General features: G+C 38.5%; 1 protein-coding gene across 2 annotated transcripts; it reads left to right on the top strand.

Moving 5' to 3' along the window:
- Positions 1–888: 888 nt before the first annotated feature.
- On the top strand, positions 889–12839 carry dgkab (diacylglycerol kinase, alpha b). 2 transcript variants are annotated; one of them, XM_086087895.1, is made up of 24 exons: positions 889–954; positions 1309–1388; positions 1597–1643; positions 1977–2118; positions 2860–2934; positions 3045–3094; positions 3195–3269; positions 4288–4404; positions 4506–4623; positions 4969–5057; positions 6332–6439; positions 6978–7076; positions 7154–7204; positions 7373–7446; positions 8373–8447; positions 8524–8609; positions 8674–8763; positions 8854–9014; positions 9091–9155; positions 10647–10737; positions 10834–11014; positions 11093–11213; positions 11302–11362; positions 11855–12839. In XM_086087895.1, the coding sequence occupies exons 2-24, from the start codon at positions 1316–1318 to the stop codon at positions 11933–11935; spliced, it is 2130 nt and encodes a 709-aa protein (XP_085944021.1). In that variant the 5' UTR covers positions 889–954; positions 1309–1315; the 3' UTR covers positions 11936–12839. The 2 variants fall into 2 exon arrangements, with proteins under 2 accessions (XP_085944021.1, XP_085944023.1); XM_086087897.1 differs by having other exon boundaries at positions 901–964.
- Positions 12840–13828: the final 989 nt, after the last annotated feature.

Below are 13828 nucleotides of genomic sequence, written 5' to 3'. Positions count from 1 at the left end.
CGGTTTCCTCCATCATACATTCAAAATTCAAGACTCCAAATTATCCATAGGTGTAAATGTGAGTGTGAATGCTTCACTGGACGCTTGATTAGGTAAGACTGCACTGTTATAGATGTGCTACAATAAGAGAGGTAACACAAAATTCAGTACATAGAACCAAGATCAACAAGTATAGACATGCAGTGGATGCAGGGAAGAGTCACGGAATAAAACAATGTGAGGGAATAGTTTTTTGAGATGTCTACTTGTCTTTAGTTCTTAGACTGATTGAAAGCCACGTCAGGGAACAAGGAAGCTTTTCTTGTGGGTTGCGCTGGGACAACACCAAAGGAATGAACATTTGCTCTAATCTGTTATCTGTCGACAAAAACCAACTAGAAAATCCAATTACTGTAATTTCTGTACAAACTCAATATTTTTTTCCACTTCAAAGGGTTATATTTACATATGTGACTGTCACTCTTCTCTGTCTATGCCGTGTTAACACCTTTCATCAACTACAACACTGTAATTGCATGTCTGAATGATTGTGCAGGTCTGAAATGAGCTTTTCTTCCTTCAAGTATTTGAAATGTTCCTGATTGTTATCACAAAAGACTCTCACTTTTTACAGCACTGTTCATACTGTCTATTGATATTTTAGTGCATTTTCATAAAACCCCACTCATTTGGTGCCTTTGTATCTTCAATTGTTAATCCAAATGTGTTACTTATTACTATTATTGAACACATAGAATTTAATTTCAGAAGAAAGATAGAAATAAATCATAAATCCTGATTATCAATGAAAAAAGTTCAGAGCGCTGGCATTATCTGCTTGAGTTCCTTTTGAGGTGGTAACAGGCTCCTCCTCCTGCTGCCACGCTTAATCCCTGACATCCTCTAATACCGAGGCGGACTAGACACTGTCTGCTGCTGTCGCTTCACAGAGCACCGTGATCAGAGAAGGTCAAGGTGAGTCGAGGTGAGGAGCTTGGATGGCTCGGATGCGGAAAAGTCAACTTTAGCCTGTCTGTTGTGTTGTGTGCCATTTTAAATGTTCGACTAATTTACATGCGCTTGGTGGATAGAGTTGCCGTGTATAATGTAACAAACACATTTCTTGATTCAAAAGCATTCACTGGGTGACGTATGGTATCATTTAACTCAAATGGGTGTGTTCAACTTACTACTTTTGTGTGTAGCTTCAGGAATGGAGGGGAACCAGTTTAAGGAGTCACTTACAAAATACGGAAATTAAAGTCTCATTGTGTGACTGAACAGCAAATGTGTCGAGGTTTCTGACCTCCATCTTCATCTCCTCCTCAGATAGGAAATGGCCTCCTCTGATGAAGCAGAAGGTACTCTGACACCTGTGGATTTTATCCAACTACAGGAATACATGCAATGTGAGTGAGTCATTTACTACATAGAAGTGGATCTAAATTGTAGGTAAAACATGTTGTGATATACAGTCGCGAGTATTTTTTTTCCACTGATTGTGTGAATGCTTAGTAAGTCAAGCATTTTTCTTCTAAAAAGCTTCTTTTTTTTAAACGCTTGATTGATATAAATACTGTAGCTTGTGGCTTTTTTTTTTTTTTTTTTTTTATGCAGACAGCTCTTTGAAGGTGAAAGATGTTATCAAGACCCATCACAGCAAGGTCAGTTATGCAGAAGCGCCTGTGGAAAGGCTTCTTTCCGTTCTTGAGAATTTGAAAGTAAGGGGGGAAACTATTTCTTATTTACGGGAAATGCAATGGAACTCAAGCATGATCATCCATAAATAATTATTTATCAATCTTCTGGGTGGAAATGATGATGATTCAAGCTTTCACAAGTTATGTAATCATTTGTTTGGGCTTCATCATGAGCATTAGCAATGAAAGGAAATCAATTAGGCTTACATGAGACAGTTTTTCTAATACAAAAAAAAGCATTGCACACTATTGTTCCACTCTGTCATTATGACACCTTTGTTTGATTTCTTTATACAGTATGTGGATGCGGAAGGGTTCGGCCTCTTCCTCAAGACGTACCTAGAGGTCAAAGATTTCCCTGCAGATTTCTGCCAGCGCCTTTTCCGTTACTTCCAAAACGTCGAGCAGGATGGCTCCACAACAGCAACCCAGGCCAAGGGTAAATACGTTGATGCTGATGCTGATGCACATGAAAGACCACACATCTGCATCTCTGCAGTTCACTCCACTAGGGATTGATTGAATAAAGTTTTTTTGTATTATGATGAAAGTCTAGTCAAAGTCAATTAATTGTGGGGAAGCCTGTTATTTTGTCATGTATCCACCTCCACATAATTAATACGATTCACATCGTTCCAATTTCAATATTTTCCAAAAATTCATGCCTTGCGGGCTAGTATTTTTCTCATACCCAAATTTTTCCCCCAAATTCATCAATTTCAACCAAAATGTCCAAATTCATTTCCAAAGGCACATTCAACATATCAGATTCACATTGTTCCTGTTTGAAAATCAAAACATTCAGCACATTCAATTCATTTTAGGAACAATTTCTCACTGACCAAAAATGTTTTACCACTAAAATTGACAAAAAAAATCCCTATTCCTTCCCAATGACAGATAAAAAAACAAACAGATTTACATCATCGTTCCCAATTAAAATTCCAAACATTTACCATATTTAGTTCACCTTGGTAATGATTTTCAGCATGCCAAAAATTTCCTTGTCCCCCCAATTTTTCTCCATAAATTTTTAGCGATTAGCGTCGACTTGCCGACTAGTCGACTAATCGATTCAACCATACACCACCACCTTGAGAAACTAAACTGCCAACCTCAATGTGATTTTTTTTTATTTTTAAAGATGTTAAACTTTATTTCTTGCTTGTAATTCTGCCAGGTTTGGTGTTTCTCTGTGACGTGTCCTGTTACTTCTCAGTGCTGGAGGAAGGACAGCCACGGGAGAAGCTGCAGTGTTGGTTACCTTCTCAATGTTTTGTGGCATTTTCTTTTCACGACTTTCACATTTTATTTCCACCTTTTTGACAATGTGTGAAATTACGTTTATTTTCTTTGCCTTTTCAGTTACTTTCAAACTTTATGACAAAGACGGTAATGGCCACCTGGATAGCTCCGTAAGTTTCTCCAATCGCATCTTGATGTGATATGCAAAAGTCCGTTCCAATGAATGGAGTGTATCTTGAAGAAATATGAATTATTTTGTTTGTCCAATAGGAAGTGGATCGGATCATCGTGCAGATGATGCGAGCAGCTGATTACCTTGGCTGGGATGTGGCTGAGCTCAGAACTGTAGGAACACTCTTTTTGCCACAAGTGAATGTGGCATATGCATACATTTATACTTAATTTGAGTATTTTACTACTAACTTGTTCCTTCTGAAAGAAAAATACTGTTTTAAACTAACCTTTTGCTCTGTGTTGCTAACTGAATTAATACTTTGCACGAGGGCTTTGTAGTCTACCACTGAGAGTACATTATGACAAATGAGAGCTAAATAATGCAGATGGTCACAGTAGCTACATTTAGGGATTATCAAACAAACAAAAATCCATGTTACTCAACTAAAAGGCCTAAATGCATCCTTTCAGGTATTGTAATGTGCAACTACCATCAGAATTGTTGTTTTGGCAGAGCTACCTGTTGTGCGTAATTGCATCTCCAAAAACATTATTCTTCAGGAAATACAAAAAAAAGATGTTAACGTTCTTGAGCTGTTTTCAACACTTTAGATCAGTTAATAATTTGTAATTAAATTAAATTAGATTATAATGACAACCATGTGAGTACTGAGCATATATTATTGATGTGTGGAAAAAATATTAACTTGACCATATTTGGAACAAGCATCTCAGTCAGAATAGTGCAAACCTATACGAGCGTTACCACTATGATTTATGTGCTTAGCTGCAATCATATTATTGTCTTTTTCATAGAGGATAAAGAATATGTGCCTGTGAATATTGTTATATCATCTGTCTACGTGTGTTACTACATACACCATTTGTTTTGAAATATTTTTTACTTAAAGGTTTACACCACCAATATTCATTAGCCAGTCTATGGCATTTTGACATTGCATATTAGCATTGAGCTAGCTGACTTTAAATAATTTTCCCCTGTCTGCCAAAATGCTACTTGTTGTCACGTGAGTTGAGTTCACCAGACGCACCACCACAGTTTATCAATGGACTGGCCACCGAGGTCCAAATGTCAAAATAAAAGTCACACTGCATGTCAAGAGTACAAAAGCGAAACATTTGAGGCATTGACTCAAAACATACTCTTTTTTTTTTTGAGTGTGTGTAGGAGCTCAAGGACATGATGACAGCAATTGATGTGGATGACAGCGGTACTGTCACACTGGAGGAATGGCTGAAAGGAGGCATGAACAATGTGCCTTTACTTGTTCTGCTTGGACTGAAGGTAAAACACAAACATTGCACATACATGACCCTGCTAATCTTCACCTGTCTTCTTTTCTTTCCTTACCAAGCTTCCTGATGCGTTTGCTTCCCCACCCATAGGTGCCGCAAAGGGATGGGCAGCATATTTGGAGAATGAAGAATTTTAACAAACCGGCCTACTGTTGTGTGTGTCAAAACATGCTGCTCGGCCTCAGGAAACAGGGACTCTGCTGCACCCGTAAGAGCGCAAAGACACTACAACGAGGGATCAATTTAGGGATTCACAAACTGACTCAAAATGCTGATTGGTCATTTTTGTTGCAGAGTGCTATCTTATCATAGTTTATGGATTATCATATCACATATTCCAGTTAGTTTGGAGAGAAACCAAGTTTCTATTTGGGTCTTGAGTTGAAAAAGTCTGGGGGAAATCCTGCTATTAATACGTAGAACAGTGTCCATTTATTTATTTACTTATTTGTATTTATTTATTTATTTACTTACTTTTTAAAAAAAATAAAATTACTTATTTATTTATTTATTTATTTGTTAAAATAATAGTTCTCATATTCTCTGCCCCCAGGTTGCAAGTATACTGCCCATAGTCATTGTTCCAACAAGAATGTTGAACCCTGTGCTCCCACCTTTGTCAAATCTCAACAGGAAGTGAGGGTGAGAAACCTGCCAATGAATCCGTTTTTTGCACTTTGGTTTGCTCTGAAATATTGATAAAAAAAAAAATCTTGAAATATATTTCCACATCTATTTTACTTATGGACTATATGCCACAGAGTAGGCGGGACTTTCGGGTTTTCACCCATCAACTTTGTTTCCGTTTCCGGTTTGCGACGTGTTGGCCGCGTCCCAGTACTTGCGCTTCCGCCATTGTGCCCCTCGTTGCGCGTTCCCGTCGACGGGTGCGAGGCTGCGAGTGTGTAGTGTCTGTCTCAGTGTTCCGAAGCATTTCAGATAGCCGAGACGCCCCAACCGCGCGCTCCCGCTCATCGGCGGGCGCAGGGGTGGGGGTGCGAGTGGGGGTGCGAGTGTTGGAACGCGGCCAGCAGTGACCGGAAATGGCGCTGATGTGTAAAACCCAGAAGTCGGAAGTCCGTGTCATCTACCCCATAAGGATGTGCTTGGTGGAATCTTTGGTCTGTTAACTGTCAATATAAGTAGTACCTTTGATGCTAGGAAGTAAAAACGAGAAACAACACCCTATGCTGTAAAGACAATTTTCCACTTATTTATTTTAACAATATTCATTAACTCATTCACTGCCATTGAAGGCTATAGATGTCAAAAATTCATTTGAACTATTTCTATTAGTTTAACATTTTTTTTCCACTTTTGTTAACAAGAGTATGGAAACCTAGATTTTTTTAAATTGTACATTTAGAACAGAAATAAAATTTGTGATTAATCGTGAGTTAACTAGTGAAGTCATGCGATTAATTACAATAAAAAAATGTAATCGCCTGACGCCCCTAATTTTTAATAATATTTTCTTTTCTTTTTTTATATCGCGTCAAGCGATTAAATTTTTTAATTGTAATTAATTGCATGACTTCAATAGTTAACTCACGATTAATCACAAATCTGTTCTAAATGTCCCCCCCAAAAATGTCTAGGTTTTCATACTCATGTTAACAAAAGTGGAAAAAAAATGTTAAACTAATAGAAATAGTTCAAATTAATTTTTGACGTCTTATAGCCTTCAATGGCAGTGAATGAGTTAAACTGAAAATAGTCACAATTATTCTCGTCAGACCAGACTCTACAATTTAATTTAATTTGGAAATACTGAACCCAAACAAACCCAAAAGTACCTTCATCATCTTATTGGCAGGCAAAAAAACAACAACAAACACGTTCAGATGACTACAAGCCTGACTTAAGGCAGTGGTGGTGTACTAATCAAACTTTTTTAACATCAACTTTTGTCTCAGGTGCCATCTCACGACTGGGTCAGATCCGACCGCAGCTCCAAGTGTCAAGTTTGCCAACAGAAGATTAAAACTTTGGCTGGAAGACGTTGTGTGTGGTGCCAGAAGATGGTGAGAAGAATGCGACTCAAAGCTTTAATATAATGATTAGGATACATTTAAATGGGAAGTTAATGTTAAACATTTCTTGACAATAATATGTTACACGTGACCTCACTAGTCTTAACATGGCATCCTGATTAATATCACATTTGTGGAATATGAGTTATGCAGCAAAATCCAGCCATTTTTATCCATCTCAGGAGGCGGCCATTTTGCCACTTGCTGTCGACTGAAGATGACATCACAGTTGCTCAGGGCTCAGACAACGACCAATCACAGCTCACAGAAACTGCGATGTCATTTTCACTCGACGGCAAGTGACAAAATGGCCACCTTCTGATATATATATTTTTTTAAATGCTGGATTTTGCTGCTTAACTCAAATTCCACTAACTCAATACTAACTATAATGCTATATTTAGACTAGTGGGGCTGCACAGAACATATTATTGTCAAAAAAATGTGGGGTTGACTTCCCTTTCATATAACAATAATTAATTATAAAGCATAACTACAATAAGTTGACATGGCCCTGTTTTTGATTAAGCGCCACGATGAGTGCATCTTGACTGGACTATCCACCTGCAATTGTGGGCCCCTGAAAGACCACATACTCCCTGCATGGGCCATATATGCTCACTCCAAGGTAGAAGACCGTAATGTTCTCTGCTGTGTTGTAAGTCTGCATAGTTGAGTTCCTTGTTTGTATTATGTTTCCTCAAGGAACAGGACACGGGTCTATTGAACGTGACTGCTGACGGCAACATCTTACAGGTACTGCACTTGCGTTGCCAGGACGTGCACATGTGACTTTTACTTGACATCTATGGCCATGTAATATTGCATGAAAATAATAAACAAAGGAATTGATGTTCACAAATGGAGAGACCATATTTAAAAGATCCTTTCTATAGAATGATGGACAACGTTTTTTTCCCTCAGATTGCCCCACTTCCTGACTTTCACCCGCTGCTGGTGTTCGTAAACCCGAAAAGTGGAGGAAACCAGGGTGAAAGGTGAGTTAACATCAGTCGCATTACAGTGGTTGCGATATCTAATGAGATATAATAAGCCGATGGTGGTAAATATTCTTCCTTTACAACAATAATAAAAGAGATGTGCAGTATTGTTTGTTGTCATTTGCAGCACTCCTTTGACATACTGAGAGGTTTTTTTTGTGTGAAGTAGTGAAGATTTACACCGCTGCAATCTATAACCACAATAACAAGCATAATGTTAAATTAACTGTAATATAATAAATACATTTTTAAAATATTAACCACCATCAACACTCAAAAAATATTTTTTTTTTGCTTGTCCTCAATTCGTAAAATAAGACTACGGTAAATATGATCACTTAAATCAGGGGTGTCAAACTCAAGGCCCGGGGGCCAATCTGGCCTGCTACAACAGTTTATGCGGCCTGTGAAAAAGGGTTCAATCAAGCATGTCAACTTTCATAATGTTTGCTATAATCTAAACCAAAATTTGAATTTGTCTTATGAGATAAATAATAGCATTGACACATTTACATCTATGATTCAAATCCTTTATGATTTTTTTTTTTACACATTATTGTTTTTACATATTTGTGTTATCCCAACTATGCTTCAAGGTTATTATCTTAAAAGAAAAAAAAATGTTAAAATGTACACTTCATCTTTGTCCCTCAGCTTTTACTCACTGTTTTACTTAAGTTACTCTGTATTTTTATGAGTTTATTTAAAAAAATATTTTTATTTTTTTTGCTGCATCACCATAATGTGCTTTGTATCAACATGCTATTAGCATAAATGCTATGTGGCTAATTAATTCATGATTTTGTCCTAAAAACAATCAGTCCTGTTACTCAAATGAGGAGTTTTAGTCGTACAAACAAATCAATTCAGATATCAATTCCGAAATGTGTTAATCAATTGTATTATCTGTGTTTCCTCTACAGAGTTCTCTGTAAGTTTCAGTACCTGCTGAATCCACGTCAAGTGTACAACCTTTCAAACGGGGGTCCCGGCCCTGGGTAACGCACTTCCGCCACACTGACCCTTAACTATGGTGTGTGCATTTCTTAACAAAAACACTTTTTTTTATTCTAGGCTACATTTCTTCCGCAATCTTCGTGACTACAGGATCTTGGCATGCGGAGGCGATGGCACAGTCGGGTGGATCTTGAATGCCATCGGTGCAGCAGCATTTGCCTCAGGAGAGGAATCAAATGTGATGTGATAATGTGTTTCTGTTTCCAGACAAAGCTGGGCTCCCGGTGAACCCTCAAGTAGCGATCCTGCCCTTGGGTACTGGCAATGACCTGGCTCGCTGTCTGCGCTGGGGGGGAGGTAAAAGCATCAAACTCAGGAAAATATGAATTCAGTTTACAATTTCAGCTGCGATGCACTTTACCTGCTTCTCTTCGGACCTTTTGGAAGGCTACGACGGGTCTGATCTGACAGAGATCCTGAAGAACATTGAGACAAGTGAGCTGATCCAAATGGACCGCTGGAACATCCAGGTGACACCGAATGATCCGAAACAAGCGGGAGACCCCGTGCCCTATCAGATCATCAACAACTACTTCTCAGTAGGATCGGTGAGTCGCATATTGTCGGCTTATCGGTGCAATACTTGAAGTTGAGCCGTAAACGGGATTTTCTTTTGTTGCGTAGGACGCTTCTGTTGCTCATCGTTTCCACTCCATGAGAGAGAAATACCCTCAGAGGTTCAACAGCAGGTGAGGATGAGTAGTACGAAGCTGCAATAGTTACTCAGAGGGGTTGCTGATCTTTTGTTTGACTCATTTATAGCACATGAAGCAGGGTAAATAAATGATTGGGGAGCCTCCTTGCAAAAACGGTAACGCCGATAATAAACACATAACACGGATACCTCTGACAATTTTCTGTTCAACTGAGCAATAATAAGTCAATTGTACACCGTTTGTGTGGAATAGGACAGCGGATAGCCAAAATTCATGAGTAATTGACATCCCCTAAAAAGGTTTATAATTGCTTATAGATGCCACAAGATGGCTGCACATGATGAAGATGGAGCTCTTCAACTCACCTCAACATAGTTCCTTGGCACCAAGATGGTACCAAAGCACTATTTTTGTCTAGCTTAATCGCCTCAACTCATTTCAATCTAGTTGCATGGTACAAAGATGTCCCCATTTGGTACCAGAGCACTACTTTTGTCTAGATAGAGCTCCTCAACTCACTTCAACATTGTTCCTTGGCACCAAGATGCTACAAGATGGCACCAAAGCACTACTTTTGTGTATATGAAGCCCCTGAACTCACTTCAACATAGTTATTTGGCACCAAGGTGGTACCAAAGCACTACGTTTGTCTAGATTAATCTCATCATTTTTCATTTCATTTCATTTCATCATAGTTCCTTAGTATCAAGATGCCCCAGATAGTCCCAAACCACTACTTTTGTCTAGATGAAGCTCCTCAACTCACTTCGACATAGTTCCTTGGCACCAAGGTGATACCAAAGCACTACGTTTGTCTAGATTAATCTCCTCAATTTATTTCAACATAGTTCCTTGGTACTAAGATGTCTCAGATGATACCAAACCACTACTTTTGTCTCGATCAGGGGTGGGCACACTCCGTCCTCGAGGGCCGGACTCCTGCAGGTTTTGGATGTTTCCTTTCTCCAACACAGCTGATATATGATCAACTCATCAGCAATCTCTGCATAAACCTGATAACGATCCTGTTGATTGGAATCAGCATGTGTTGGAAGAGGGAAACCTCCAAAACCTGCAGGACTGTGGCCATCGAGGACCGAGTTTGCCCACCCCTGGTCTAGGTGAAGCTCCTCAGTTTACTTCAACATAGTCCCTTGGCACCAAGGTGGTACCGAAGCACTACGTTTGTCTAGATTAATCTCCTCCATTTATTTCAACATCATTCTTTAATACCAAGATGCTACAAGATGGCATCAAGGCACTACTTTTGTCTGTATGGAGCTCCTGAACTCGCTTCAACATAGTTACTTGGCATCAAAATGGTGCCCAAAAAATTACTTCAATTGTTTTATCCTGAGCACAAAACAACATATAGCTGTATTTCAACAAATAACAAAGGATAGATAAAACAGAAAATATAGAAAAATAGGCAGATCTGCACGTCACTACACATTCCTTAAACACTCGTACTGTTCGTAGTGCAAGTGTACCTAATAAACATTATTTTCTTCTGATATGCTAAAGAATGAAAAACAAGCTTTGGTATTTGGAGTTTGCCACATCCGAGACCATCAGTTCCTCTTTCAAGAACCTCACAGAGAGTCTCGCCATTGAGGTGAATGTTTCTCTGGCAGCCATGTGACCTTTTTAGTGACCTCACAGTACGGCCCCATTCATTTATTGTCACACTTTGTTGAACGCATAACAACAGTGCGGTGGGAAACCTCTAGACCTGAGCAGCACACCTCTCGCATGCATCGCTGTCCTCAACATACCCAGCATCTACGGAGGCTCCAACCTTTGGGGCGAGCCAAGTAAGCCCGATGGACCACAAAGTGTGCCGCGCGATGAAGTCGTCACTGATCCAGAAGTTCTTAAAACAACAGCACAAGGTAGATTTTTGTTTTCTAGTTACTTAATGATCTAAAACTGTTTCACGAGCCTTTTCAACATGATGTATTTATTTACAGACATGACTGATAAGCGTCTGGAGGTGGTAGGCCTCGGAGGGATGATGGAAATGGGTCAGATTTACACTGGGCTGAAGAGCGCTGGACACAGATTGGCACAGGCTTCCCAAATTACAATCAGGTGGTGTGCTTGTACCTCAAACAAAACACCTCGATCATTGCTCCAAACTGAAACAATTAACAATGCTACTGTTGTTTCTCCAATTTAGGACATTTAAAGCCCTGCCCATGCAAATTGATGGAGAGCCATGGTTGCAACCTCCTTGTACGGTAAGTGTCTATTCATAGTCACTCATCAACTCACTACGTGTAAGGATAGAATGGGCAAAATGTGAATCTTTGTGATGTGATCCCGTGCGCTTGCATTTCTTTGATCGTGAATAGCAATATGGTTAAAGTAAATTTTAGCTCATAATAACAAACTCCAGTAATAGCAAATAATTTAAGTTCCCTACAAAAAAAATGACAAAATGGCCATAAATGACTTCATATCTGGGGAACAAAAAAAAAGTAATTGCCGACCTTAAAACTGCATTAATTTTAATAGCCAGCAGGAGCCGACATTGACCTCATTACACCCAACACAATAGACTTGGCGTTTTGATGTGTTTTTAAATATGTGAATTAAAACAACAAAAAAACAGTAGCAAAAGCCCCAAGCAATTGCTTGTGTTTGCCTCTTATTAAGTGCACATATATCATTCCAAACAATGTACATTTGGACTCAACCCAAACCACCTGTTGTGTCTTTGTTTATTCCAGATCCACATAACTCACAAGAACCAAGCTAACATGTTAATGGGTCCACCAGCGAAGCCATCCGGTTTCTTCAACCTCAAGTAGAAACAGTCTTTTTTCCACAGAGGCATTCCGGACAACATTATTCCATAAATAATACAGATATACTTTGTATTTTAATGGTACATAGCATTTTATGGGTGTTTTGTTTCCTACCATGGACAATTTTGAGCTTCCGTCACAACTCGGCGAACTTTGGATCGGTGTAATTTGATTTGTGAGGATTATTTCTATTTCAAAATGTGATGAAATCAATTGACTACTATAACAATCTGCTTGATTTGTTTGCTAGTCACAGGCAAAAGCAAAAAAAAATACAATACACTGTTTGTTTTCACAGTGTAAAGGTACCATTTGCATTGCGGAAATATCTGAAATGTCCGGATGTGCGAAATTGTCCATTCCTAAAATGCTATTCTGCAGCTACTCGTTAAAAGGGATTGTTGTTAATGTGTGCCAATTTGAAATAATGAAACTTTTTATTGCGGTATAAACACATTTTAGCAAGCTAGCTAGGTAAATGATGATCTATTTACATATCTATCTACAAACGATAATAAATCAGTACGTTTTCATGTGTTGTGTTTGTGTATGGTTAGTAGGGTGTTAGCTTTTAAATGACATGCGTACCTGCACTTAATGTATTGCATACATATATTTATCTCTCGGTTTTAATTGACAGATTCGGGGAAACCGTTATAATTTCCTTAAATCAATGTGTTTGAATTTGAACCTTTAGTTGTTATGTTTATACTACTGTTAACTTGCCCAGTGTTCTTGTAACCAATGTAAATTTCATAGCCAGGCAACATCTGTATAACCTAGTCAACTAACATGAGGATGAATTTTTGAATTGATTATAGTGGCTTTATGGGGAAATCTTTCATTGTTGTTACTTTATTTATGATTGATGGTTATTTTATTTTGATATAAAATTTTCAGAAATGCACCTCTTTCAAGCGTGTTGTGTTAATGTCTGAGTTGGTTCTTGTTCTTTTCAGTGGGTGATTTGAATTACTGTAATTGTACCGGTAAATTTATATGACAAAAAGAGATTAGCATCTTCTTTATGGGGCTATTTGTTTTAGCTAAAGGTCATATCCAAATATATCTGAGGATGCAAAAAATATTTTTTTTGTGAAATACAACCTGTGTTTTTATTTTTAAGGACTATGCTAAAGACGTATTTATATACATGCTGGCTGATGTATTATGTTTCCTTTTCATGTGGCCTGCCAATTGAATTTCTAAATGCTTATCTATCCTGGCAGAATTTCGGGAGACATGCTTTGCAGAAAGCATGGGTGGGAATGGAGGACTAATCTAGAGTTAGTGAGGAAAAGAAGCATGGAGGAGGATTAATCCTAAGTAAGTGAGAAGGAGAAGTGGAACTTTACGTGGGAGGCTTAAAACATAACTAGGAGCAGACATCTTAAGACACACTGTCGTCAAAATGTAAAGCTTTCGTGCACGTATAGTTTGCTATGGTATGTAAAAATGTAATCTCTCTCATAGGTGAGTGTCTGATAAACTTAAAAGAAACATTTCACATGTATCCTCTTCATATTCAGATGTTCATTGGTAAAAACCCAATTTCTTCTCACACTGAATGATCCCTCGCACTCTAAAGAGAAACTGGATCGCACCCGGGCCTCCCATGAGAAGGTTCAAGTGCGCTGTATATTAACGGCTTGGGGCTGATAAGTTATGACATGAGCGGTATTAGTTGATGCTTCAATTGCTGCTGACATATGGGCATTTACAGCTGTGACTGCCATTCATTATGTGACTGCTCCAATGATGACAATGCAGTAAAATACAATATATCATTTCACATCATTTTTTTAAACCTTTTTATTTTATGGACTAAGACTCTCACATACCTGGCACGCGCAGTAATCTCCCGATGGATATTCACTGCCAAAGTTAATGTTGAGT

The sequence above is a fragment of the Leptonotus elevatus genome, chromosome 10 (genome assembly GCF_054856555.1).
Source record: "Leptonotus elevatus isolate MCC_2025b chromosome 10, RoL_Lele_1.0, whole genome shotgun sequence".
In the NCBI taxonomy this organism is placed as follows: domain Eukaryota; kingdom Metazoa; phylum Chordata; class Actinopteri; order Syngnathiformes; family Syngnathidae; genus Leptonotus; species Leptonotus elevatus.
The sequence above is the reverse complement of the archived record's forward strand: the minus strand, read 5'-3'. Positions and strand labels throughout refer to the sequence as shown.